Genomic DNA, 26912 nt, shown 5'->3' on the forward strand with positions numbered 1-26912 from the left:
CTGATTACTTCAGTATGTTTACATGATTTTACGCTTGATGTTCCCAGATTGTTTTGCCAACATATTTCCCATGTCCACAGTCCATTATATAGACTACCCCTGAAATTTTACAATTTATATATTCTCTAATCTGCTTATTGTGAAAGGGCTGCCTCCATTTTTAAAATAGCCCCTATTTCTATTTCTTAACCATGTTTCACTTTTAGATGTTCCCCTCTGGTTGCCTTATATGGGCTATTGTTATGTTAGCAATCACCCCCTGCGATTACTGTTAAGTTCCACAAGGTGGCAGAGTTTACTAACAGCGGTATATTACAATTTGTCTATCATTAATGGCAGACTGACAACGATAAAGTATATCATAGTTCCAGTCATTCCAGACAGAATTTATTTAAGGCTTTATTACTGTAAGGCAATAGATCTCTTTACTGCCATGGGTGACTTCTCTCTCTGAAATGCCTTTATACTGGCCTCAAAGGGAATCGCCGGTGGAAAGGCCTACACATCACTTCGGCTTTCTGAAGTCACACAAAGTTGACTGCCGGAGGAAATTTTGCTCGACTTTGGAAATGTGATGCGTAGTCCTTTCCACTGATTCCCTTTGTTGCCAGTGGAAAGGCATTTCTGAGAGATAAGTTGCCTGCGGTAGCAGAGATCTGTTGTGGGTGACTAAATCTCACCATAATACATTGGCCTAAGAGATCAACTTTACTTGTTTCCTTTGTAAAAACTGGGCACACTGTCAAACATTCACTCCAAGTTTGGATACAGTAGGGTAAATGTGAATTTTTGGTTTATTAAAATTCCTCATGATTAACAGAACATTCACTTCTGGTTTCTGCCTTTGTCTGAGGTCAGACCTATAGCCTACAGCACATGTGTCAAACACAAGACCAATACGGCCCTTCTGGCTGTTTTATGTGGCCCCTGGTGACTGTGCCTGACCGTGCAGCACCAATCGCCTGACTGCACTGTGACTGTGCCAGACGGTACAGTACATCTTAAAGGAGAAGGAAAGGCTAATAAAGAGTTAATCCCAAGCTGCAGGCATACCTTCAGTTCTCTCAATAGTGCCTTTAAGTCTCCCCATATTTCTCCCGTTCAGATGATCAGAAGCCTTATAGGAAAAAAAAAACACTGAGCTCTGTAAAGAATATTCCCATAATGCCTCACTCCTGCACCAAGACCAGGACCAGTGTACATGCTCAGTTTGCAAGACTATGAGGAAGCTTCCTGCTGATTGGCTCAGATCACACATTCCTAAGGGGGGGAAGGAGTTCTTAGCATTCTTGAGGGAGGGGGAGCAGGAGAGAGGAGAGAGCTGCGTGTCTCTGGCACAGGAAAACAAACAGACAAGAAATCCTGTATCTTTTGAAAGAGAACTCGGTGCAGCATTTCTGTGAGTGCCTATGGCTGTATTTACATAGACCTTTCTGATAAAGCTTACTTAGTTTTTGCCTTTCCTTCTCCTTTCATTAAAAAATTTGCCCGGCCTGTGTTTTAGATTTCGGCCCCCTTATGTGATTGAGTTTGACACCCCTGGCCTGGAGGTTCCTACAGAAGCGCCCTAGCTACTCTACCATACAAACAGTAGAACAGCTACAGAAGATCTATGTGGCCCAGCTTAATGAGGCTCAGCTATACTCTGTCCTCCTTAGCTACACTGTCCTGATGCTCATTATTAGCTACTTTCAGCTAAATGCTTTTCCCTTACATCTTGGGGTTTTAGTAGATACATCAGCCGCAGCCCTCCAGCTGAACCATGGAAGGATACCGGAGTGTTGCATTTACAAAACCTCATTGCATTTAGAACATCTCTGAATAACAGCTTTATTTCCCCTTGGCTTAGTCATCAGCCACCATCTTGTATATTGGCACCATGTGTAGTTCTTTTCTGAATTGGATTTCTTTATGTGTCTAGAACGTTTCATTCTTGCCATATGTTCCATTCCTAGTATGGTGATGCTCGTTTTACTGTTTCATCAAAGGGAAACTATAAAATACTTTGAAAGGATATTTTGCAACTGAATGCTTGAACTGCAACAGAGGAATGTTTCATCTTATCTGACTGCCCCCTACTGTCATGGAATTGCCCGGCCCGCTCCCTGCCTGAGGCTGAAGGTTCATATCTTGTACTTATGGGCAAATATGAATCTGAGCTATTGCAACAACGGCTGAAAACCTTTAATATTGTGAAGTAAAAGAAGATCTTCCAGTTGGAAACAGGACAGTTGCACCGATGACTTATACATGATAGCTTTTAGATGGCGAAGTTTTCTATTAGTGGTTTTGACCCTTAATAAATCATGAAAAAAAAAATATATATGACTGTTACTTGTACAGGCATAACCGGCACATCATGAAACCATAAACCTCTCTCCAAATGATTTTCTTTTCCTATCTACTAACGTTCTTTCTTACCTATCTTTGTTCTGTTTCGCTCCACCTTCTGCCTCTTATTCTCCCCTAATCTTCTACCAATCAATCTAATTATTTTTCTCTCCATTTGCTAGAGGAAAATTAATGACTATAGTATAGACGTGGACCTTTTGAGGAGCAAGAGCCTTATTTCCTGGAATGTTTATTAAGCACTGTGCCTCCATCTGTTTTGTCCAAAGGATTGCATTCCTCCAGCATCTAGTAGTAAAAAGTCTAAAGCAACTGTGAGTACCTCAACACTGCCCTGGAGAAGCCGTTTGGGATGACTGGAGATGTTTTCATCAAGTCCAGTTGCTGCCATTGAAAGCAAAGGAACCCAAAAATTTTATGAAATATGATATTGCACAACTATTTTTAAAACGTTTTTTTTGAAGCACCATAGAGCTAAACAGTAGAGATGAATGCGACTTCAGGCAATGACACACGGAGAGTTACCACTGGCTACAAATCTCCCTGAAAATGTCTTGCCATAGCAGTGATCTCGCTTTATTAGGGGGAAATTACGAAGGGAGGCAATTTCTTGCAATTAAGCCAGGTCGTCATTGCCCTTAAGCTGTTCATACACGTACCATGAACTCTACGATATCTAGTAAGTGTACAGTGGCCCACTAATTCCAACTGATATCCATGTACTATGAAGGTAATGGGGCGGGGGGCAGGTGTAAATGTTATACCATTGACTCCATTTTTTATATCCTGTTTTTATACAGGTTTGTAATTATAACAAATAATTCAGAAACCATAAACACCTTTATTCAAAAAGAGGGTGAGATGCATATTTGGTTGTTGCACCAGATATTGCTATATTTGCCTATTACCCAGAAGTAAAGTTGGCATTCCATTTTAGTTTGGTCAGTAAAGTGAAGATATATGACATTTGTAATACATCATTGGATCTTCCTTTCATCGCATGTTTCACTGCTTTGATGTAGACAACAAGATAATAGAGGTGGATAAAAGAAGTTCATTTTGTACAGAGGCACAGTTTATAGAGTGCATCCGTGTTGGAGTAGGCAGTTACATTTTGAATGGAACATTCTGATGCTTTGGCTATACGCCGATCTCAGCCTGCGAATGTTCCTCTGCTTGACTAAAAGTTATCTGGTTAACTACAGGTTTGTTAGTTCCTGCCTTGCTTGTTTCCAAGTTTCAATAGTGCTCAGTCGACAGTGAATCACAAAATATACACCTTCATGGGAACTATGTCTGTTTCATTCTGGGCCTCTATAAAATATAGAGTAGGCATAGTAGGGCAAAATAGCAGCAGTAAGGCAAGATGGGGGCAATAAGACTTTATACTGTATATGTTCACCCAACCTGTTGCCTGTCATTTGTTGATGTTTAAGTACAAACAGGTACATAGGATGGGCACTCAAACTTTTACAGTTAAAGACTTCCCGGGTACTTAGCACCAAAAAATAAACATGTAACAAAAAAGTCCCTTTCTCAAGATCAATAGCTCACTTATGGAAAGATCAACATGTCAAAAAGATGAAATGGTTATAGTTATATAATGAGAGAACTTGTCAAATTCTTATAGTGTCATGGGATAAATTGAAAAATGGTCAATTTAGGTCACCAAAGAAGATGTAATCTTCATCCCTTTTAGTGGGCTGAAGATGTACCCACAATGTTGTACCAGCTTCATATCAACTAAATCTATGTAATAGTAGTAGTTCTAGTGTGTGTGGTTGCTGTACAAACTCAGGCACCCCATGCATACTAAATGCCAGGTTCTGATCATCTGACAATATGCAAAAAAGAAATGTCTCTGTATCTGTAAGATCTAAGATCTCCCACTGAAGCTCTTGCTGTGTCCGGTTGACCATGGAAACAATACTGAGACATAGTGAATGGTTATGTCGGGGCTGTCAGTATTCAAATTCGTTGTATGCCTCGGAGGATGCATTGGCTCCATCACTTTGTTTTGAGGGTAAGTCTATGGCAGTGTACTTGATCTGGAAGCCTCCTCCACTGACCGAGCGGTCCGTCAGGAACTTTAGAGTCATGACGTTACCTTGGAAGAGAAATACTCCATTACTATAAGGGTGATATGCCATGAAGTTTCATGCAGACTCGTGCTTGTCTCACCGCAGACTATCTACAAGCTCCTTGTGTGGGCATGGTATGGCATATTTTTTAAAGGCTATGCTTGATGACACTGCCCACTTAATCCCTAGATGCCATAGGGCTTATTTGTGATCCCCAAATGTAGTGCACGGTACAAATATTGATGTCCAACTGCATCCATTAAAACGCCACATTTTCATCTACTTGCCCTCATCTATACCATTGCATTTGACAGTATCTGACGAATTTTGTAGGGGAACTATTGCAAAAATTAAAATTAAATATAAGTTTCGACTAACTGAAATAAGAAACTTTCTAAATATCATCAATTAAAAATTCTGGATTCTGGAATTATCAAATATTCTTCACTATCTACTTTTCAGCATCTGTCTCTTTTCATGCAGAAGTTGGCATCAGATTGTATTTGACAGGTAGGTCTAATGCATCTTTAAGGTGGGGTTCTCCCATATTTAGCAGATATATTAGGGCTCACTCAGATAACCAGCTCCAGCACAAACAAAATCGAACAAAATAACTGATTCCGGCACAAATTCCACATGTAGATAATCAGAATTTCTGGTTATTTTGAAAGAGTGAACTCTAATACATCTAGGCAAAGCGAGCACACCCCAAAAAGCATGTATTAGACCTGACTGTCAATAAAATACAGACTCCTGCACAAAGAAAGAATGAAGAGAGGCAGATTGCTAAGAAGGAGATGAAATAATTATTTCAAAAACAGTACATCATTTTGAATATATTTTATTTCTTATTTCAGTGAGATAAAGTTTATTTTTAAATGTTCATTTTTGCGATAATTGCCTTTATGTTGCCTCTGTTAATATCAGTGAAGAAGCTTTTTTTTTTTGCTCTTTATGTATCAGAAAGTTTTGTGCTGACACTATAATAATGCATATAGAATGCAGACTGCAGACTTCTTTTATATTTCCCAAAAGCCTTGTGTTTACCAGTGGAAATATTTTTCAAATATTTCTAACATATGTTAAATGGAACGCATGTGTTGTCTAGCTATGCCCAAACCTACAGTGGCTTATAAGACTCTCATATATGTTATTTTCTTGCTCTAGAAGATGCCTGGGGATCTAGAGACATGACATTTTGGTCCATTCCTGACAGTCATTTTGTTTTTTACCAGGCATTATGTACAGGACTACCTTGCTCTTCACCTTGGGTCGGATGTTTATTTATGCAGAGCTCGGATTGTGCTGCTAATCCCCTGTGGCCTTATATCTATAGGGAAGTTGCTGTTCTTCCAGCACCCCATTTATTTATTAATTTAATTATATTGCCACATTTTCTTTGTTCAGTCTTATAACTGATGTTGAGTCTAGGGCAAGTGAACATTTTTACATTTGGTAAAGGCTCCGACTACGAACAGCGGATTTTCGGCCTGCAGATAAACTCTCCAAAAAGCTTATGCCGTGCCTGCACCTGGAGCCATTGCTCTGTATATTCGCCGGCCCAGGGGGCAGGAGCCAAAAAGAATAAATGTATGAATTAAAAAGAACTGAAATGTCAGTAAAAATGCTCCTAGGTCATTTCTGTACCATTTACAAAGGGGGATACGCCTAATGAGTGATTGTGGGTACCGACTCCTGGATATTACCTGTACTAATGATGCTGTCAGGAAGCTCATAACCACAGTACCTGAAACAAACAAACAAGACAAAATAAAATTAGAAAGGTCATTTACAAACAGTTATGGTCTTTCTAAAATGGACGCAAAAGTTGTGGGTATTGATGCCATTGCCCCCTCCTGCCTCTTCTGCTCAGTCATGTGTGTTTGTGTGCCTGTTGAAGCTGGGGAACCCTGGAGTTACCACCAACCTACACATGGAGGTAGTTTAATGGTTCCCATGCCTGGTTGCACTAAACACTATGGTATGCTTGGGATTACAGGCGATGTAGCACGTTTCAGTCTTTGGAATAAGCTGTTTTTGTGAAACCTGACAATTATAACTTTACGAGGGGACCCCAACCATTTTCATGTGTAAGCAATATTCCATTGTAAAAACAGTTGGGGAGCAACACAAGCATAAAAAACTTCTTAGGGGTGTCAAATAAAGGCTGTTATTGGCTATTTGGTAGCCTCCATGTGCAGCCTACAGGAGGTTCTGTTTGGCAGTACTTCTGGTTTTTATGCAACGAAAAACTTGCCTCCAAGCCAAGAATTTAAAAATTAGCACCTTCTTTGAGGCCATTGAGAGCAACATATTACTCACAAACCACCAGTTGGGCACCGCTGCTTTAAAGACTAGTTGGGAAAGAACATTGAAAGGTTGCTGATCTTAATACATCTTAAACCTGAAGAGACTGCAAGAGTAAGGATTACACTAAACTGATTTAAGATTCTGTTAGGGTTAGAAACCACTTTTTGGCCATAGATTCCCTTGGGTATGTGGTGTTTGCATGTCGTTTGAAGCAGAAGGTCGCCAAGAGAAGGATCATTTCAGTATCAACTTATGCAATTACCTTCCTACCAACCCATGAATGTCATCATAGCTGTCATATATTTCAAAGTAATCGGACAGGCAGTCGATGTCCTCTTCGATGTCAATGTCCAGAAACTCTATAAAAACGCGCTGGCCATAATTGACCCGGATATGCCAGTAGCAAATCTGGTCATTTTCATAGTTATTTGGATATCCAGGGGATTTAATGATGCGCTCTGGCTCTGTGAGCACCCCGCCACACTCTTTTGCTGCAACAATCACAGAAATATGGAGTTATTCATTTGAATCTCTCTCTCTGTTAAATCATACAATGTTTCTAAAATATAGTACTAGTAATCAATAGTAGTAGACAGGTAACTGATACTATACATAGTTTTTCTACTTCATGTGTAGTTGCTCAATAGATTTGACTGGTGTTTAACCGGCTTCACTCAGTGGCAACCCTAAGGGGCTGATTTACTTACCCACGAACGGGTCGAATGGAGTCCGATTGCGTTTTTTTCGTAATGATCGGTACTTTGCGATTTTTTCGTATGTTTTGCGATTTTTTCGGATTCTTTACGAATTTTTCGGATCCAATACGATTTTTGCGTAAAAACGCGAGTTTTCCTATCCTTTACGAAAGTTGCGTAAAAAGTTGCGCATTTTGCGTAGCGTTAAAACTTACGCGAAAAGTAGTTTTAACGCTACGAAAAATGCGCAACTTTTTACGCAACTTTCGTAATGGATACGAAAAACTCGCGTTTTTACGCAAAAATCGTATTGGTAACGAAAAATTCGTACGGAATCCGAAAAAATCGCAAAACATACGAAAAAGTCGCAAAATGTTCGTTTTCAAGTCGGAACTTTTCCAATTCGGGTCGGATTCGTGGGTTAGTAAATCAGCCCCCAAGTGTACCTGGAAAGTTCTTAATATCTTGCTGTGAAGAGAACAATGGTTTAGTTAACTGCAAATTTCAGTGAAATAAAATGAACCATTGAAGTCTAAAATGTTGGAGTTAATTTTAGGATAAAACCTTTATTCCTAGCCACACTAAGGGGCACATTTACAAAAGCACGAACGCTCCGAGCGTATTTTCGCCGATTTTTTCGGGCGTCTGCACGACTTTTTCGTACAGTGAACGACTTTTTCGTACAGCGCACGACTTTTTCGTACAGCGCACTACTTTTTCGGACGTTTGCACGAAAAAATCGGAAAGGTTTTACCGTTGTTTACAATTGTTCCGTACGAAAATTTCGTGACTTTCGGATCGCCAATACGATATTATCGTGACTAATACGATTTTTTCGTAAGCATTTTCATGATATGCGATCTTCTGAAATTTTCGTTTCCAATAAGATTTATTCCCATTCGTGATTCGGATTTGTGGATTAGTAAATGTGCCCCTAAGGGGCACATTTACAAAAGCACGAACCCTCGAGCGTTCATGCGAACGCTCCGAGCGTATTTTTGCCGATTTTTTCGGGCGTCCGCACGACTTTTTCGTACGACGCACGACTTTTTCGGACGTTTGTACGAAAAAATTGGAAAGGTTTTACCACTGTTTACAATTGTTCGGTATGAAAATTTTGTGATTTTCGGATCGCCAATACGATATTATCGTGACTAATACAATTTTTTCGTCAGCATTTTCGTGATATTTGCGATCTTCTGAAATTTTCGTTTCCAATACAATTTTTTCCCATTCGTGATTCGGATTCTAAAGATTCTGCACACCACAGTGGAACCATGGCATCACACACAATTATCATTTTATAGTATTGAATTCAAAAGTGGGTGGAGTTTTGGTAGGTCAGGACCTAATTTGTTGTAGCTAGTGTAGTGGCCGAAAACACCCCAAAGTTTCATTATACAATGCTGGAAAGTATGAAATCCTCAAAAGGTGTCATATGCATATGGGATCTCTTTTCTTGAAACCCTTCATTCAAAGATAAGCAAAGGTCCGCACTAACAGGACTTACAAATAGTCAAAAGACCTTAATTGGTGGTTGCTAGCATTCAGTTAGCCCTCCTTTTGCATGAGGCCAACACACATGGGCACATTTTGATCTTATGGTAACAAAATGGCACTAGATAGGCGCTAATCGATGCACAGTCACGTGTGTTATGTTCAGTGGTGAGCATTCCCAATGATGCACCATACTTATGTTCACTAACACTATTATCCTAAAACCTGATAGTCGGTAAACTCGAGCTACAAGAAGGCCATCTCCTTCGTTTATTTTAAACAAATAATTCTTATTTGTTTTAATGATTTTCATGATTTTTTAATGATATAATTACCCCTTATTGGGGGCAGAACAGCCCTATTGGGTTTATTTAATGGTTAAATGATTCCCTTTTCTCTGTAATAATAAAACAGTACCTGTACTTGATCCCAACTAAGATATAATTACCCCTTATTGGGGGCAGAACAGCCCTATTGGGTTTATTTAATGGTTAAATGATTCCCTTTTCTCTGTAATAATAAAACAGTACCTGTACTTGATCCCAACTAAGATATAATTACCCCTTATTGGGGGCAGAACAGCCCTATTGGGTTTATTTAATGGTTAAATGATTCCCTTTTCTCTGTAATAATAAAACAGTACTTGTACTTGATCCCAACTAAGATATAATTACCCCTTATTGGGGGCAGAACAGCCCTATTGGGTTTATTTAATGGTTAAATGATTCCCTTTTCTCTGTAATAATAAAACAGTACCTGTACTTGATAGTGACAAAGCTGCACAGATCCATATTGGTGGTGAAACAATCCTATTGGGTTTATTTAATGTTAAAATGTTCTTTGGGCAACCACACAGGTACAGTTTAGCACCTTTGTTATTAAATAAGATTTTTGCTAAGACTCATGCTCTGTTACATACAGTGGGGATTGTAGCAGTAGGTGTCCCATCGTTCACTTTTGTTTAGCCGAAATCCATAATCTATGATGCCTTTCTTTCCGAACCCACAGTTAAATGTAGGCTTTACTATGGGATAGCCGACTCTTCCTTTGTGCAACCATCCAGCGGCGCATACATGGAAACCTGCAAAGGAAGCATAGTTATTACAACTGAACTTCGTTTCTGGTGGCTTTCATACATTAGTTATGGGTTATAAAAACTACGATTGAGACATTTGGCCATAAGTGGTGGCTTTGTTACTCAACAAGTTGTTTGTAAGGGAAAGCTTCAGAATTTTAACTTTAGTCTTTCCTACATGACTGGAATAAACAAGACCAGGAAGGATTAATTGACTCCCTGTGTTACTTATATGTTGAATTACCCTGCTTTGATCCAATAAAAACAGTCCCCTCTTATCTTCTTTTTTGGCAAGATCCAAAGCCGTGGGCACAAGAGGTGCCTGCACGTGGGTTCCTAGCCATTCTGATAGTAAACCAATCACAAGCTAAAGTTGTAGGGCAGAGCTTGACTCAATACTAGGTCATCTGGCGACTGAGAGGAAATGATCTCATGAAAGCACCAAGTCACTGCTAGACTTACACAATGCCATTATTCTATCCGTGCCAAACCTAAATCACTTGCACATGGCCTGGAAAGTAAATGCCCCTGAGGAGTATTTTTAGAAGAGATTAAACACATTTACACAATAGGAAATAAAATTGGATTACGTCAAGGCCTTTTCCTACACATCCGTAACTCTTCTGTCCAAAGTTGTAATCGAACTTCTGTCGGGTGCAGCCTTTTCACTATTATATCATTTATTCAGAATAAAGCTTGAATGATTTGTGCAGCTGATGTTGTTGCGGGCCAATTTTTAGGGTCCAAATTTAAAAAAAAATTCTTATTCACTTCCCAGACTAACTGTGGCATAATATTAGGTCAATAACATATTTTCGGTACCTATCTGTTTTGCAGCCTCCAGCTTTAGTTTACAGTACAGATATGGGATCCGTTATCCAGAAACCCGTTATCCAGAAAGCTCCGAATTATGGAAAGCCTGTCTCCCATAGACTCTATTTTCATTAAATGGTTCAGAATTTTAAAACTGATTTGGTTTTTCTCTGTAATAATAAAACAGCACCTTATAATTGATCCCAACTAAGATATAATATATAATCCTTTTTGAAAGCAAAACCATCCTATAAAGTTTAATTAATGTTTTATTGATTTTTTTAGTGGACTTAAGGTATGAAGATCCAAATTACAGAAAGACCCCTTATCTGGAATAGCCTTGGTCCTGAGCATTTTGGATAATGGGTCCTATACCTGTATATGGACCTCCAAGCTGTTGGGAAGGCTGAGGGTTGTATTGTTAGCAAAAGCAGGATGGTTGAATGTTGCATTTATATTAGGAATGCACTGAATCCAGGATTGAGATTCGGCTTGGTATTCGGGCAAATCTTTCGCAAATGATTCAGGGTTCCGCCGGATCCTAAAATAGTGGATTTGGTGCCATTTACCGATACATTACAGTGCAAAGTGCAAATTTCTTACACAATTGCCAACTGCAGTGTTTTTCCCCCATGATTCCTGCATAATTGAGACTAACTTTGCTGTAGCGACTGACGCAAGCTGCTGTGGGAAACCTGCTGCAACCATTTCAGAGGTTTCCAATGAGCCTAGAGACGCAGACGTGCTCAGTTTGGAACTGGAGGCAGGAGGAAAGCAGTGATTCCGAGCTCAGCTATATGGAAGTGCAAGGAGTGCATATTGACTATACCCCCAACAATATCGTTCCCTATAAAAATATATCACATAAAACAGCCAAATAAGTAAAACCCTGCTTCATCTTAATAAACCATTTTTATAAAAGTATACTTTTTTAGTAGTATGTGCCACTGGGTAATCCTAAATAGAAAATGCCATTTTAAGAATTAAGCGCCGCCCCCTGGGATCTTAGGATTCACAGTGCACACAAACAAGCCAAGGCACACATACATGCTAGGCCCCATCAGCCAATGAATGGACAGAGTTCTGTCTTTTACTCCCACACTACTTCCTGTTACAGTTAGAGCTGCATCACTTCCTGTCAGCTGATCTCGGACCACACAGCCCATCACAAAATGGTGGCTCAAGGGAAAGGATGTAAAAGTGCAATATTTACTGATATATATATACTCCAGTTTAGTAAAATTCTTTAATAGGCCACTTAATACTGCTTTCCAAAATTAAAAAAAATCTCCTAATTCTTTGGGAGTTTTTTTGTGTTTTAACCTTTCAGCCACTGGTTTGGAGAGAGCAAAGTATGACATCAATTTTTATTTTAAATTCCTTTTAGAACACAAACTAGTTGATAGCCCCGTTCTAGTAACTGACAGCAACCAATCAGAAATTTGCATTCAAACAAGTGCTGCAACTTATTGGTTGCTATGGGATACTAGACCTATAGCAAACGATGAACCTTTTATTACCTTACCATTAATAAAGAAAACACCACATTAGCATCTGTTGGTTAAGTATCTATTCTGGGGGGCATTGAATGGAATTTTTAGCACAACTCACTGCAGTAAAATAGTTCAGCCCCATAACTGCAGTTTGGCAAGTAAATGACCCTTGTATGCTTCTGTGTTAGTACTTACTTTTACACAGTCATTTGCAGACATCAAAAAACTAGTGGCGTAACTTTGGACTACCCTTACCCCCAGCACTAGATGTAAAAGCTGGGGGAGCGTGTCCATAATGAAAATCGTAGGCCTTGGGGGGGGGGCAGAACAGTAATGGAGGGGGGCTGGAATGGCATTTGTTGCCCCAAGGGGGTGCTCTTTGCTCCCCACTAGAATGACCTATGGTCTTGCTGCCTACTGTATATCCCCTTTTGACAAAATTGTGTATCGGCTATTCAACACATGTTGTTCACAGAAGGGAATTCGGGTTAAAAGAAAGTAATATATATAATATAATGAGTGGAAATATAAAAATGAAAACAGAAGAATGTAACTGAGCACAGAGCTAGGTACCAGGGCATTGAGCCATATAAAAGGTTAAATAGCCTTATTACTTGGTGCTGAGCTATATAAATTGACATAGACTTACTATGGATGTGGGTGGTTATGCTCCCACGATGGGCTGGGGAGGGGGCCCAATATACACTCAAAGCCCCAGACTATAATTTACAGCACATACCAGGTTAAACACTTCGGTTGATGTTTATGTAATTTCAGACAGGCAGTAATTAAAAGATGATTATGCTAGAAAGCTGGCACTCTGCTTGGCGCTTAGAGTCTTGCACAAGAATAAGCTATACACAGACACGGCCACATATTTCAGTACCACTTACAGTTTAGAAATAAACATTTCTGCGCTGGTTGTCACGGTTACAGCATTGAAAACATTATCTTTCATGTGGTCTGGGTTACATTTGTCTTCAATAGTGATATAAACATTTTCTCTCCCAATTGCCTCATTGTAGCAGGGTTCATAAATCAACTGTAATGGCTTTAATTGAATTACGGAGCAGTCGAGTAAACACAGTTTATATTTATGTAAACACACACACACTTACTGTATATATTTGTATAATGCACTTCCCTTTATGGCACCACCCTTGCAACACTGCCAACAATCACATTGTTCCATGAATTTTCAATGAGGCTAAAAAAATCGATTGTTTTAATACATTGGGAAAATAGATCAATAAACCAAATTGTTAGAGACAATTCACATTGATTTCTATTGAATCTCACCAGATTTTCTCTGGTGACTTTTTACAGAATTATATCTTTAATAAATACAGGTATCGGACCCCTTATCCAGAAACCAATTATCCAGAAAGTTCCGAATTACAGAATGCCCATCTCCTATAGACTCCATTATAATCAAATAATTCACATTTTTAAAAATGTTTTTTCTTATTCTCTGTAATAATTAAACAGTACCTTGTACTTGATCCCAACTAAGATATAATTACCCCTTATTGGGGCAGAACAGCCCTATTGGGTTTATTTAATGGTTAAATGATTCCCTTTTCTCTGTAATAATAAAACAGTACCTGTACTTGATCCCAACTAAGATATAATTACCCCTTATTGGGGCAGAACAGCCCTATTGGGTTTATTTAATGGTTAAATGATTCCCTTTTCTCTGTAATAATAAAACAGTACCTGTACTTGATCCCAACTAAGATATAATTACCCCTTATTGGGGGCAGAACAGCCCTGTTGGGTTTATTTAATGGTTAAATGATTCCCTTTTCTCTGTAATAATAAAACAGTACCTGTACTTGATCCCAACTAAGATATAATTACCCCTTATTGGGGGCAAAACAATACTATTGGGTTTATTTAATGGTTAAATGATTCCCTTTTCTCTGTAATAATAAAACAGTACCTGTACTTGATCCCAACTAAGATATAATTACCCCTTATTGGGGGCAGAACAGCCCTATTGGGTTTATTTAATGGTTAAATGATTCCCTTTTCTCTGTAATAATAAAACAGTACCTGTACTTGATCCCAACTAAGATATAATTACCCCTTATTGGGGGCAGAACAGCCCTATTGGGTTTATTTAATGGTTAAATGATTCCCTTTTCTCTGTAATAATAAAACAGTACCTGTACTTGATCCCAACTAAGATATAATTACCCCTTATTGGGGGCAGAACAGCCCTATTGGGTTTATTTAATGGTTAAATGATTCCCTTTTCTCTGTAATATTAAAACAGTACCTGTACTTGATCCCAACTAAGATATAATTACCCCTTATTGGGGGCAGAACAGCCCTATTGGGTTTATTTAATGATTAAATGATTCCCTTTTCTCTGTAATAATAAAACAGTACCTGTACTTGATCCCAACTAAGATATAATTAATTCTTATTGGAGGCCAAACAATACTATTGGGTTTAAATATTGCTTAAATAATTTTTTTAGTAGACTTAAGGTGGGAGATCCGAATTAAGGGAAGACCCCTTATACGGAAAATCCCAGGTCCCGAGTATTCTAGATGATGGGTCCCATACCTGTACCAAATATTCATAGTTCTTAAGAATATCCTCAAGTATATTAGGGCAGGGACTGATGGGCATGATGTAGGATCAATGTCCTGCTTACAAATAAAGAAGAAGAATAATGTCCTTTTGATACTTCTGCTTGTCTTAATCAGCAAAAGCATGGATTTGTGCTTACAATACATGGCATAAATGATAGCACTGTGGCCCATTAGTAAATCATCCCACTGACTGAAGAATTAATAGGCGGATTTTATTCAGCAAGTCTACAAATCAAGCTGAACTACTATATTTTAATATTCCCATATAACAACAAAGATAAACATCTCATTGCGTGCCCGTAGGCCTCCAGGGTCCCCTTGGTGCAGTTCCTCTACAAATGCTAGCATACTGCCCACTGCTGAACTGCACATATCCAGGTTTCTGGGAGGCAGAACTCAATGCAGGGGACATGGGAGAAATGTATAGGCATTAGATTGTGTATCAGTGTTTCCATAAAGAGGTTAGAAAACATACACATCCATGAAACATGTGTCCAACTCACCACAAAGGAATAGAGGCTCAGGGGTGCCCCCCACCCCCCCACCCCGAGCCTTCAGCTAGTTCAGCAATATCACTTTTTTGAAGAGCAGGCACTCAATGAGCAAATCTTCAGGCAGAATTCTTTATTAAAAATAGTTTTATTGGAGTACCATAAAACATAAAGCATAAGGCAAGACATGTTGACAGATCTGTCTTTCTCGTGAGCAAGTCCATCAGCTCAGTGCAGTGCACATGTGGGGACTTAATGTATCTTTAAATAATTCTGCCTGAAGATTTTCTCATTGAGTGCCTGTGCGATACATGTCCATGGAAGTCAAACATTTCCTCAAGTAATTGCTTTTAGCTGATCTAAAAGGAAAAAGGAAAAGAAAACTGTTTCCAATTAGGCTCTGAGGGAGAAAAATATCTTCCTTGCTTGTGTAGCCAACCCCTTGTGTGATCCTCTTATTAACAGACTTCCTTCAATTCAGTCTGTTTTAAGTTCTGCCACTGAATTTATCCACCTCCCCTGCGTCCCACAGCTGCTGCTCCCATGGGCAGAACCTTATTATTGGCTCCCTATATCTGGTTGGAATTCATTTCTTACTCTGCCCTTCATGCCATTCTCAAATAAATGGTTTATTTTATCTGTTAGCTCTGATGCAGCCCTTCAGACTGTCCCCTTCTCTCCAAACTTTCAATGTCTTAGGACCTTTTGAAGCCTGTTCAGCAAAGCCTCTACCCTTCAAAGTCAACATTACATAATGATTAATCGCCACTTGTTCCCAAGACGTTTGTAATGCCATACGGAGTTGCCTTATTTTCCCTTTACATTCTGAAGCCATTGTTAATAATTCACTGTATAAGACAAGTGGAGAACAACTCGCAGTAGCTGCTATGGCCATAAATTGTCATCATGATGGCTCCAAAATGGAAATCAGACCAATTCTGGGACCACTATTATAGTACAGGTGGTAAAGGAGAAGGAAATTGCTGGGGATGCCTAATGTTAGGCAGCTTCCCCCCCAGTGATTGTAATCACAAACCTGATACCCCAGGACTGTACAGGCCCGGGGTAAACTTAAGAGAGCGATGCTCTTTTTTCTTGCTTCAAAAGAAAAGTTCAGCTTTTCACTTTACTGTGTATGCCCCCTGCTCAGGGTATCAGGTAAGTGATTAAAATCCCTGGGGGTGCCTAACATTTGGCACCCCCTAGTGATTGAACATTTTCTTCTCTTTTAATAACAGTTGCTCCCTATTTTCTCACTTACTAAAATGGTATTTAACCTTTTATTATTATACTGCATGTTATAGTTTATGTATAAAGTACCAATATATTCTTCAGCCCTGTCATCATAAAATACACAATATTATGGGTTACAGAACCACTAAATGAGTACTAATAGAATTAAAAAATGGTTGGTGAACTTTGTATAAAATACTTACAAAAAAAATACTTACGAAAAAAAGCTTTAGCTCCTAGTTGTTGCTCTGTGCTACAACCAAATACAATTGTAGAAATCCAAAAAAATAGGAAAAAAGCTTCAGCAGGTTTACTGCAAAACATTTATTGTGAGTAGTGGTAACACACTACCCACAATAAATGTTTTGCAGTAAACCTGCTGAAGCTTTTTTCTTATTTTTTGGATTTCTACAAATGAGTACTAATAGGTTAAGAAGTGTGCTGGTTGCAGTATATACGATGAATACATCCAAACCTACAAAAAAATTAGATTATAGGGAAACTCGTTTATGAAGACCCTAGGCCAGTGATCCCCAACCAGTGGCTCGGGGGCAACATGTTGCTCACCAACAACTTGGATGTTGCTCTCAGTGCCCCCAAACCAGGTAGATTTTTTTGAATTCCTGACTTGGGGGCAAGTTTTGGTTGAATAAAAACAAAATTTCCTACCAAATAAAGCCCCCTGTAAGCTGATAGGGTGCATAGAGGCTGCCTAATAGCCAATCACAGCCCTTATTTGGCTCCTCCATGAACTTGTATGATGCTTGTGTTGCTCTCCAAGTCTTTTTACATGTGACCGTGGTTCAGGAGTAAGAAAGGTTGGGGATCCCTGCCCTAGGCAAAAGGAAAAGAGAGTGGGGATATCACACATCAACCTTAACTTATATTACTGTAGTTAATAATAGTAAACCTGTAAATCTGTTACTAAATAAAGGCTACCGACAGATTTGCACTTGGGGTATATTACAGAGGTGGGCTCACACATTTCACCTCCAAAAAGAGATGTTGTCAAAGTTGGTCCTGTACCATAAATTGGGGAGGACACAAGCAGCACAACAGACAGAGGCAAATCAGTGATGGAAGAAGCATAAGGCAAGACATGTTGACAGATCTATCTTTCTCATGAGCAAGTCCATCAGCTCAGTGCAGTGCACATGTGGGGACTTAATGTATCTTTAAATAAATACTGAACCATTATTGAAACCCGGAAGCTGTGAACAATAAAATGCCCTGGGCTGCTCCTCCTCTTCAGACCACCAATAAAGCTAAAGGTCACTGACCTCCAAGTTAATGGCTCCCAGGAGGAACAGAACTAAACTAACAGGAAAAACATCATTTACAGGATCAACTTTATTAGAAATCAGCACATGTATTTTCTTCTACTGGTGCTCGGTGGATAGATATATAGTCAGATAAAGGATATATAGACAGATACATAGATAGATAGATAGATAGATAAACACAGATAGATAGATAGATAGATAGATAGATAGATAAACACAGATAGATAGATAGATAGATAGATGATAGATAGATAGATAGATAGATAGATAGATAGATAGATGATAGATAGATAGATAGATAGATGTATTTTCTTCTACTAGTACTTGGTGGATAGGTATATAGACAGATTAACAATAGATAGATAATATAAGTAATATTGTATATAGTCAGATAACAGACAGTTGAAATGTCTTTCCATTGGTATCAACAATATATATATATGAGGCAATGAATAGAATAAAACATTTATCTTATAAACAAGTTCATAGACTAGATTGATAGATAGATGATAGATAGATAGATAGATAGATAGATAGACATTTCTAACAGTACTTGGTGGATAGGTATATAGACAGATAAACAATAGATAGATAATATAGGTAATACTGTATATAGTCAGATAACAGATAGATTGTGGATAGAAACAATGCATAGATACATAGATATAGACATACATAAGATAGAATAGATGATATGTAATGCCATTGATATCAGCAATATATATATACAGTATATATATGTATATACAGTATATATATATATATATATGTATATATATATATATATATATATTTATATGCCAATGCATGGAATAAAACATTAATCTTACAAATGAGTTCATAGACTAGCTGTAGATATAATTGAGCATTAGCCAATGACAGCAGTCCTTGCTTTACAGTACAGTGTGTATTACCTATTTGTCTCGCTGCTTCCAGTTGCTCGTACGTAGCCAGGCGCCCCCCCTCATATTCACACACAGCTTTGGCCTCCCGATAGGTAAGTTTATACTTTCCATTCCGTGATTCCCTGTGATAGACTCCAGCTGCTTGTTCTGTAGAACAGACCAAGGAACAATGGCAGTATTGTTTAGTCACTTATGTCCTTACTTACATGCAGCTCTGTATAAGGCACAACTTAGTGGTGGTCCCAAGCCGAGGGATTTATTTCAATAACTAAGGGGGTACTCAGCCAATGCCTGGCAGAAAACAACATGTTCCATATTTAGATGATCTAGTTTTATTTCTACCCCCCAGGATTCAGCTCTCAGGCTTTGTAAAGTCAAATTTTCAGATGACATAATATGTTAATGGACAACATCCTCAGCTCTTGACTGAGTAATGAAAAGGTTTAAGCCATACATAAATAGGGAATAGAAAACTAACAGTTTACATGCAAATGTGACATTAGAGGACATATTGTTCATATTGCTGGGCCCAGAGAAAGCACGCTGTGTCCTGTTTCATACATTTAATCATTTGTTTTTATTCCAGAGCAGTTCATTATGGTGCCATCAACTCAGCCTAGGTGGCCTAATCACTCAGTCACCCTTTTCCTTGAAAGTCATAGTGTGGGTATCAGTTGGTCAAAAAGAGGTGCAGAAACCCACAGTACCCTATGGTGTGCAACTTTGCTATTGACACGGTGAACCCTGGAGCTGCCACCACCCTGGTGGCCTGAGGGTCCCACAGTGGGCGTCAATAGGTTTATCAGACTTGCGTCTAGTGAATCAAATGCAAAAGGTTTTGAACATGCATCCTAGAAGTAACACATCCCCCACCCTGAACATGTTAGATCAGAGGTCCTCAAACTATGGCCCGTGGGCCAGATCCCCTGGCAGCGGAGAGAGAGAACTGAGCGGGGAGCAGGACGGGGTAGCTGTGAGGGAGGATGGATGGCGCTGGCAGAGAGAGGACTCAGCGTTAAGTGGGAGCTGGGAAGACGGACAGAGCGGGGGAAGCTGGAAGAGGTAGGACTCAGCGGGCAGAGGGAGGACTCAGCAAGCAGCGGGAGGGTGGACGGACAGAGTGCGGGAGCAGGAGTGGGCCATAGTTTGACAGGACGGTTTGGTTTGTGGTGGTCCACCCCCCCCTACAGTCTGGCCCCTTGCTTAAGAAGTTTGAGGATCCTTGTGTTAAATGCAAAGTGCACTTGATTTGAGGCAAAACCCGAGCAGAACTGCATCTATCATCTATTTTGTGATGGATGCAGCTCGAAGCATAGCCGAATTATAGGCAAAAAAACATGGCGACTTGCATCCGTACGTGTATGGGAAAGTATGCGGGGGGGGGGAGTAATGAGATGCCACTTACTTAGGATTGTCATTATGTTTAATATAGGCCCCAAATAACATTGCATGCAACTTGACGTATTAGTAATGAGCAGAAGTAGGTGCTGCAGACTTTTAAGCATCCAAATGATGTTGCTTTGCTCAGAAAATGAAATGAGTGAGCAGATAAACAGCAGGAGGTGCTATTATTTCTATTTTATTATAATTAGGGTTGCCACCTGTCCAGTTTTCACCTGGACAGTCCTTCCAAGTACAAAACAGTCCGGGTAAAAACCGGATAGGTAGTAACCCTAATTATAATAAAACTAAATTCCTAATTTGGAAATCTGGCCAGGACTTTGAAACGAATGGCATGATGATTAGCCAACTGATGATCTTCACACCATAACCCCCCGACATCATAAATCAGCCCTGAAATGCCACCAGCCACACCTCCAAAACCCCCTGCCCCTAATGTAATTTGCTTTCCCTTGGCTTCCCCACTGCAAAAGGTGGCAACCCTAATTATAATAGTACAGGTATAGGACCTGTTATCCAGAATGCTCAGGACCTGGGGTTTTTCAGATGAGGGGTCTTTCCATAATTTGGATCTCTATACCTAAGTCTACTAAAATATTATTTAAGCATTAAATTATAATTAAACCCAATAGGATTGTTTTGCCTCCAATCAGTATTAATTATATCTTTGGATCAAGTACAAGGTACTGTTTTATTATTACAAAGTAAAGGGAATCAATTTTTAAAATTTGAATCATTTGATTAAAATGGAGTCTGTGGGAGATGGCCTTCCCATAATTTGGAGCTTTCTGTATAACAGATTTCTGGATAACAATCTCAATATCTATTGTGTAAAAGACTGCTATAAGGAAAACTAGAAAAAAAGTAAATTTCAAAATTGCTCAGAATTTTTACATTAATTTCAGGATTTACATTTTCCTCACTGAGCTTATATTATGCTGTCAGAAATTCTAGGATGGATTCCCCCGCCCTTTCCAAAGCACTTGGGGGTGTAAATGTTTTGTACACAAACTTGTATCATTTATTTGAAAACAATGCAAAGCTTTTGGCAGTACAAATGGGTTGACGTCCTATCGGGCCACTCTCTTTCCATTCTTACAGAGCGCTACATTTTTGACGGATCAACTCACATCCTCGGATCATCAAAAACAACCCGTGCCAGATTTTGTGAGGTTTCGGCCTAGGATTCCCTTCTTGGAAGGAAAATAATGTCAAGATGGAACATTATGTATCCGGAATATAAATCAGGATCAGTGTTAATGCTTGCACAACTGAACAGTGCAGGAGAGAATGAATGATTCTGCTTCTTAAATGTAGCCCTGTACAGACTGAGACCTGTTATCCAGAATGCCTGTGAACTTGGGTTTTCCGGAAATGGTATTGTTTTGTTACAGGTATAGGAACCGTTATCTGGAAACCTGTTATCCAGAAAGCTCTGAATTATGGGAAGACCATCTGCCATAGACTCCATTTTAATCAAATAAATCACATTTGTTTAAATGATTCCTTTTTTCTCTGTAATAATAAAACAGTACCTGTACTTGATCCCAACTAAGATATAATTACCCCTTATTGGGGGCAGAACAGCCCTATTGGGTTTATTTAATGGTTAAATGATTCCCTTTTCTCTGTAATAATAAAACAGTACCTGTACTTGATCCCAACTAAGATATAATTATCCCTTATTGGGGGCAGAACAGCCCTATTGGGTTTATTTCATGTTTAAATGATTCCCTTTTCTCTGTTATAATAAAACAGTACCTGTACTTGATCCCAACTAAGATATAATTACCCCTTATTGGGGCAGAACAATCCTATTGGGTTTATTTCATGGTTAAATGATTCCCTTTTCTCTGTAATAATAAAACAGTACCTGTACTTGATCCCAACTAAGATATAATTACCCCTTATTGGGGCAGAACAACCCTATTGGGTTTATTTAATGGTTAAATGATTCCCTTTTCTCTGTAATAATAAAACAGTACCTGTACTTGATCCCAACTAAGATATAATTACCCCTTATTGGGGCAGAACAATCCTATTGGGTTTATTTCATGGTTAAATGATTCCCTTTTCTCTGTAATAATAAAACAGTACCTGTACTTGATCCCAACTAAGATATAATTACCCCTTATTGGGGCAGAACAGCCCTATTGGGTTTATTTAATGGTTAAATGATTCCCTTTTCTCTGTAATATTAAAACAGTACCTGTACTTGATCCCAACTAAGATATAATTACCCCTTATTGGGGGCAGAACAGGCCTATTGGGTTTATTTAATGGTTAAATGATTCCCTTTTCTCTGTAATAATAAAACAGTACCTGTACTTGATCCCAACTAAGATATAATTACCCCTTATTGGGGGCAGAACAGCCCTATTGGGTTTATTTAATGGTTAAATGATTCCCTTTTCTCTGTAATAATAAAACAGTACCCATACTATGGAGATCCCAATTACAATAGCCAGCATTCTGGATAATAGATACCACACTTGTACAGAGAAAAAGGAGAATATTTTCAAATATTTGAGTTATTTGATTAAAAGGGATGGCTTTCCCATAATTCAGAGTTCTGGATAAGGGTTTTTTGAAAAACTGATTCCATAACTTTATATGGGGGGAAAGCAGGCATTTTTAGGCTTTTGGAAGTTGTTAAATCAATAGTCATAATAAAAATGGCTTACAGTGTGTTTAATGGCTGCAGAAAGTGTTATATTGAACATTTTTGGAAAGTGTGAAGCTCCCAGGCCTTATTATTTCCATCACTTAAGCCATTTTACATAGTCATTATGTGAATTCTGGCACAGCTATGGAATTCCTCATGCAGAAACATGTCAGAAGACTCTGAATTACAGGAAAGTCCATTTTAAGCAAATAATTCTATTTTTTTTAAATATGATCTCCCTTTTCCCTGTCATAATAAAACAGTAGCTTGTAATTGATGGTAACTAAGCTGCATGAATCCATATTGGTATATTTAATGTGTAAATACATTTTATCAGGCTTGAAGTATCCAAATTATAGAAAGATCAGTTATTCGGAAAAACCCCAGGTCCCAAGTGTTCTGGATAATGGATCATATATCTGTGATGAAATCATTTTCAGAAGCCCTGAAGTCTTTTGTATCATGGATGTTTCTGCCAATAAGAGGGTTATGCTTTTCCCAAGAACTCATCATCTTAATAAATAGTGATTTTCATGTGCTTGGGGTGCAGGCATATGTTCCACATTAGTTAAAGTATCTCTAAAGATGAGCTCACCACAAGACATTGGAATGGTATATATATAACATTTCAGGTGTTATTCACCAATCTCCTTTTCTTTTCCTTGTGGATTCTTTGTCCCCACGTGAACCATTGGCTGAGCAGAACATTACTTCATATTCAGACTGGTTCCCAGAAACCAATGAATCAGTGGATTGAAAATGTATATTTAAGTTAACTGTTCATAATATAACTGTCCCTTGTTACTGAGTAGCCAGTACAGGTATAGGACCCATTATTCAGAATGCTGGGGACCATGGGTATTCTGGATATTCTGGATATTTCCGTAATTTGGATCTCCATACCTTAAGTCTGCTAAAAAATCAATAAAACCTTAATTAAACCCAATACGGTTGTTCTGTATCCAATATTATTATTTAATTATTTAATTAATTATTATTATTTATATCTTAGTTGGGATCGGTTACAAGGTACTGTTTTATTATTACAGAGAAAAGGGAATCATTTAACCATGAAATAAACCCAATAGGGCTGTTCTGCCCCCAATAAGGGGTAATTATATCTTAGTTGGGATCAAGTACAGGTACTGTTTTATTATTACAGAGAAAAGGGAATCATTTAACCATTAAATAAACCCAATAGGGCTGTTCTGCCCCCAATAAGGGGTAATTATATCTTAGTTGGGATCAAGTACAGGTACTGTTTTATTATTACAGAGAAAAGGGAATCAATTAACCATGAAATAAACCCAATAGGGCTGTTCTGCCCCCAATAAGGGGTAATTATATCTTAGTTGGGATCAAGTACAGTTACTGTTTTATTATTACAGAGAAAAGGGAATCATTTAACCATTAAATAAACCCAATAGGACTGTTCTGCCCCCAATAAGGGGTAATTATATCTTAGTTGGGATCAAGTACAGGTACTGTTTTATTATTACAGAGAAAAGGGAATCATTTAACCATTAAATAAACCCAATAGGACTGTTCTGCCCCCAATAAGGGGTAATTATATCTTAGTTGGGATCAAGTACAGGTACTGTTTTATTATTACAGAGAAAAGGGAATCATTTAACCATTAAATAAACCCAATAGGACTGTTCTGCCCCCAATAAGGGTAATTATATCTTAGTTGGGATCAAGTACAGGTACTGTTTTATTATTACAGAGAAAAGGGAATCATTTAACCATTAAATAAACCCAATAGGACTGTTCTGCCCCCAATAAGGGGTAATTGTATCTTAGTTGGGATCAAATACAAGTTACTGTTTTATTACTACAGGGAAAAAGGAAATCATTGAATTATTATTTGATTAAAATGGAGTCTATGGGAGATGGGCTTTCCGTAATTCGGAGCTTTCTGTATAATGGGTTTCTGGATAATGGATCCCATACCTGTACTTATACTAATTAATTCATAAAAACAGTCTTGTCATTATATTCATTGGAAGGGGGGCACATAAGTGCCCCCTGCCCCCCACTTTGCACTTCTTCCCCTGGTCAGTGGTAAATGACCCCTAATAAATACCTAAATAGCTTGGCACATCTGTCATTAGTCTTTAAAGGGGAAGTTTGCATCACAGGTCTGACTAGGTTTTAGTAAAAATGGGTTGTAAATTTGTGACATATTATGACTGAGCTTTTCCTCTAATGCTTAGTTTTCTAGCTGCTTTGGTTCTATGGAGTAAAATAAAAAGTAAATAGTCTAATGTACCAAGGCACACTGTAAGAGAGATTTATGTCTATGAGAATAGTGTTATGTCATGAAAGGATATGCCTGTATATTTTCCTGTTTATACAGGTATGGGACCTGTTATTCAGAATGCTTAGGACCTGAGTAGTGATTTTTCTCCACGTTTCACCATTGGCTGATTTTTTTGCAAAACGGGTGCAAAAATTCACTGCAGAAAAATTTGCTGGGAGTTTTGTTTTTAAAATAACTATTGTTTCCCCCAAACGGAGTGTGGGCTCTATTGGGGGAAACAATATAGGGGTGATAGGTACCCTTTATGGAGTCAATTATGCACTTGCTAGCACCTTCAAATGTGATATTATTAATCTATTTATTACGTTAAAAAAGAAAAAACATTTAAGCAAATTAATACTAAAAATATAACCAGGTCATATCAGGATTTATACCTAAAAAACTACAGCTTATTCATGGGGAATGCAGAGATCGCTGCTTGTGTGTCCACTGTCCACTGTCCACATTAATTCCGTCCCATATTTGATTTCATTGGGGAGTAAGGATTCGGATGGGTGATAGTGCTCATGGTTGCTGCGTAGCAGTGCTGAGCTCTAACACCCCACTAAACAGAATGATGGTGGAATTGCCCACCATTGACCGGAACAGGCATCTGGTTTATTTATATCAACCTCCTGGAAATCCTTATTGTTTAATTTTACCTTTAGGTGCCCACAATACATAATTGCATTGGAAACTAAAAGAAACATGTAAGACAACAACTGCATTGCATTATATAAACCTCTGCCCAAGATTATTGTTACCATTTTTGGAATAGACAAAGCACCATGGGTGCAACACGGCATAAATCTGTCTCCACTTCACAACTGCCCGAATGTAAACTGAGCTCCATCTTAATGTTATTATATAAAAATCTTCCCTAAGTCTGGTAACAATTCTTACGCACAATTCCAGTTTGTGTAACAAAGCAGCATTTCCATAGTGGCTGCCTACCGTGTGTTTAGAGGTTAATAGGTATCTATAGTGGTTTGATGGGGGGGCCACACATTCCTGCTGAGGTGAGGAACCCTCCCTGAATTAGTGTGTAATGCAATAAAGACGTGAGAGCACCCACAATGGAATTGTTAACCTCCTTTGCACTCTGTGTTTCTCATTTAATTGAGTGACTGACATACTGTACATTTCCCCCATTACTGTACTTTACACTGTATCCAAAATGTCCTGTATGGGATCCTTTTATGGTTTTATTATGTACTCTGAGCGACTGTAACAAAGGCTGTGCCTATATATATAAAACTAGGCAACATTCAGTCATTGCACATCCTTGAATCTAAGGCTAAACCCTCTATTTCCTCCAGTATTACACTACTTGAAAAATGTACAAAGGAAATAAGAATGGCTTACCCAACCATATAGAATTGTGGAGGACTCCGTTCTTAAATCCCCATCCAAAGGTTTCTTCCAAGAACACCAAAACTAAGAATATCACAGTTTTCATCTTCCAGCAATTTAAATAGAACGTCTTCCAGGGGAAACCACTCCTGCATCGGACTTGAATGCTTCTGGAACATCTGGCCACCAGACTTTTTTTTTTAAGGAGGAATTTTTTTTTTCTTTGACTGTGAGTTCAGTGAGCTTGCTCCAATGAAACAGGCAGCTGTAACATTTCACAATGACAGTGACGTCTGAATATGGGCGTTTGGAGATGATGATAATATCCTCCACCTGTCTGGCTAGCCTTGTGGTCCTGGCCCA

The 26912-nt window shown here is 38.6% G+C and overlaps 1 protein-coding gene across 1 annotated transcript; it reads right to left on the bottom strand.

The window, feature by feature from the left end:
* Positions 1–3170: 3170 nt before the first annotated feature.
* On the bottom strand, positions 3171–26743 carry tnfaip6 (TNF alpha induced protein 6). The gene is made up of 6 exons (XM_002936659.4): positions 26562–26743; positions 18838–18975; positions 9852–10013; positions 7003–7231; positions 6137–6177; positions 3171–4456 (listed from the first exon to the last, which is right to left on the bottom strand). The coding sequence occupies exons 1-6, from the start codon at positions 26653–26655 to the stop codon at positions 4311–4313; spliced, it is 810 nt and encodes a 269-aa protein (XP_002936705.2). The 5' UTR covers positions 26656–26743; the 3' UTR covers positions 3171–4310.
* Between the last annotated feature and the right edge of the window lie 169 nt (positions 26744–26912).

The sequence above is a fragment of the Xenopus tropicalis genome, chromosome 9 (assembly GCF_000004195.4).
Source record: "Xenopus tropicalis strain Nigerian chromosome 9, UCB_Xtro_10.0, whole genome shotgun sequence".
Classification (NCBI taxonomy): Eukaryota; Metazoa; Chordata; class Amphibia; order Anura; family Pipidae; genus Xenopus; species Xenopus tropicalis.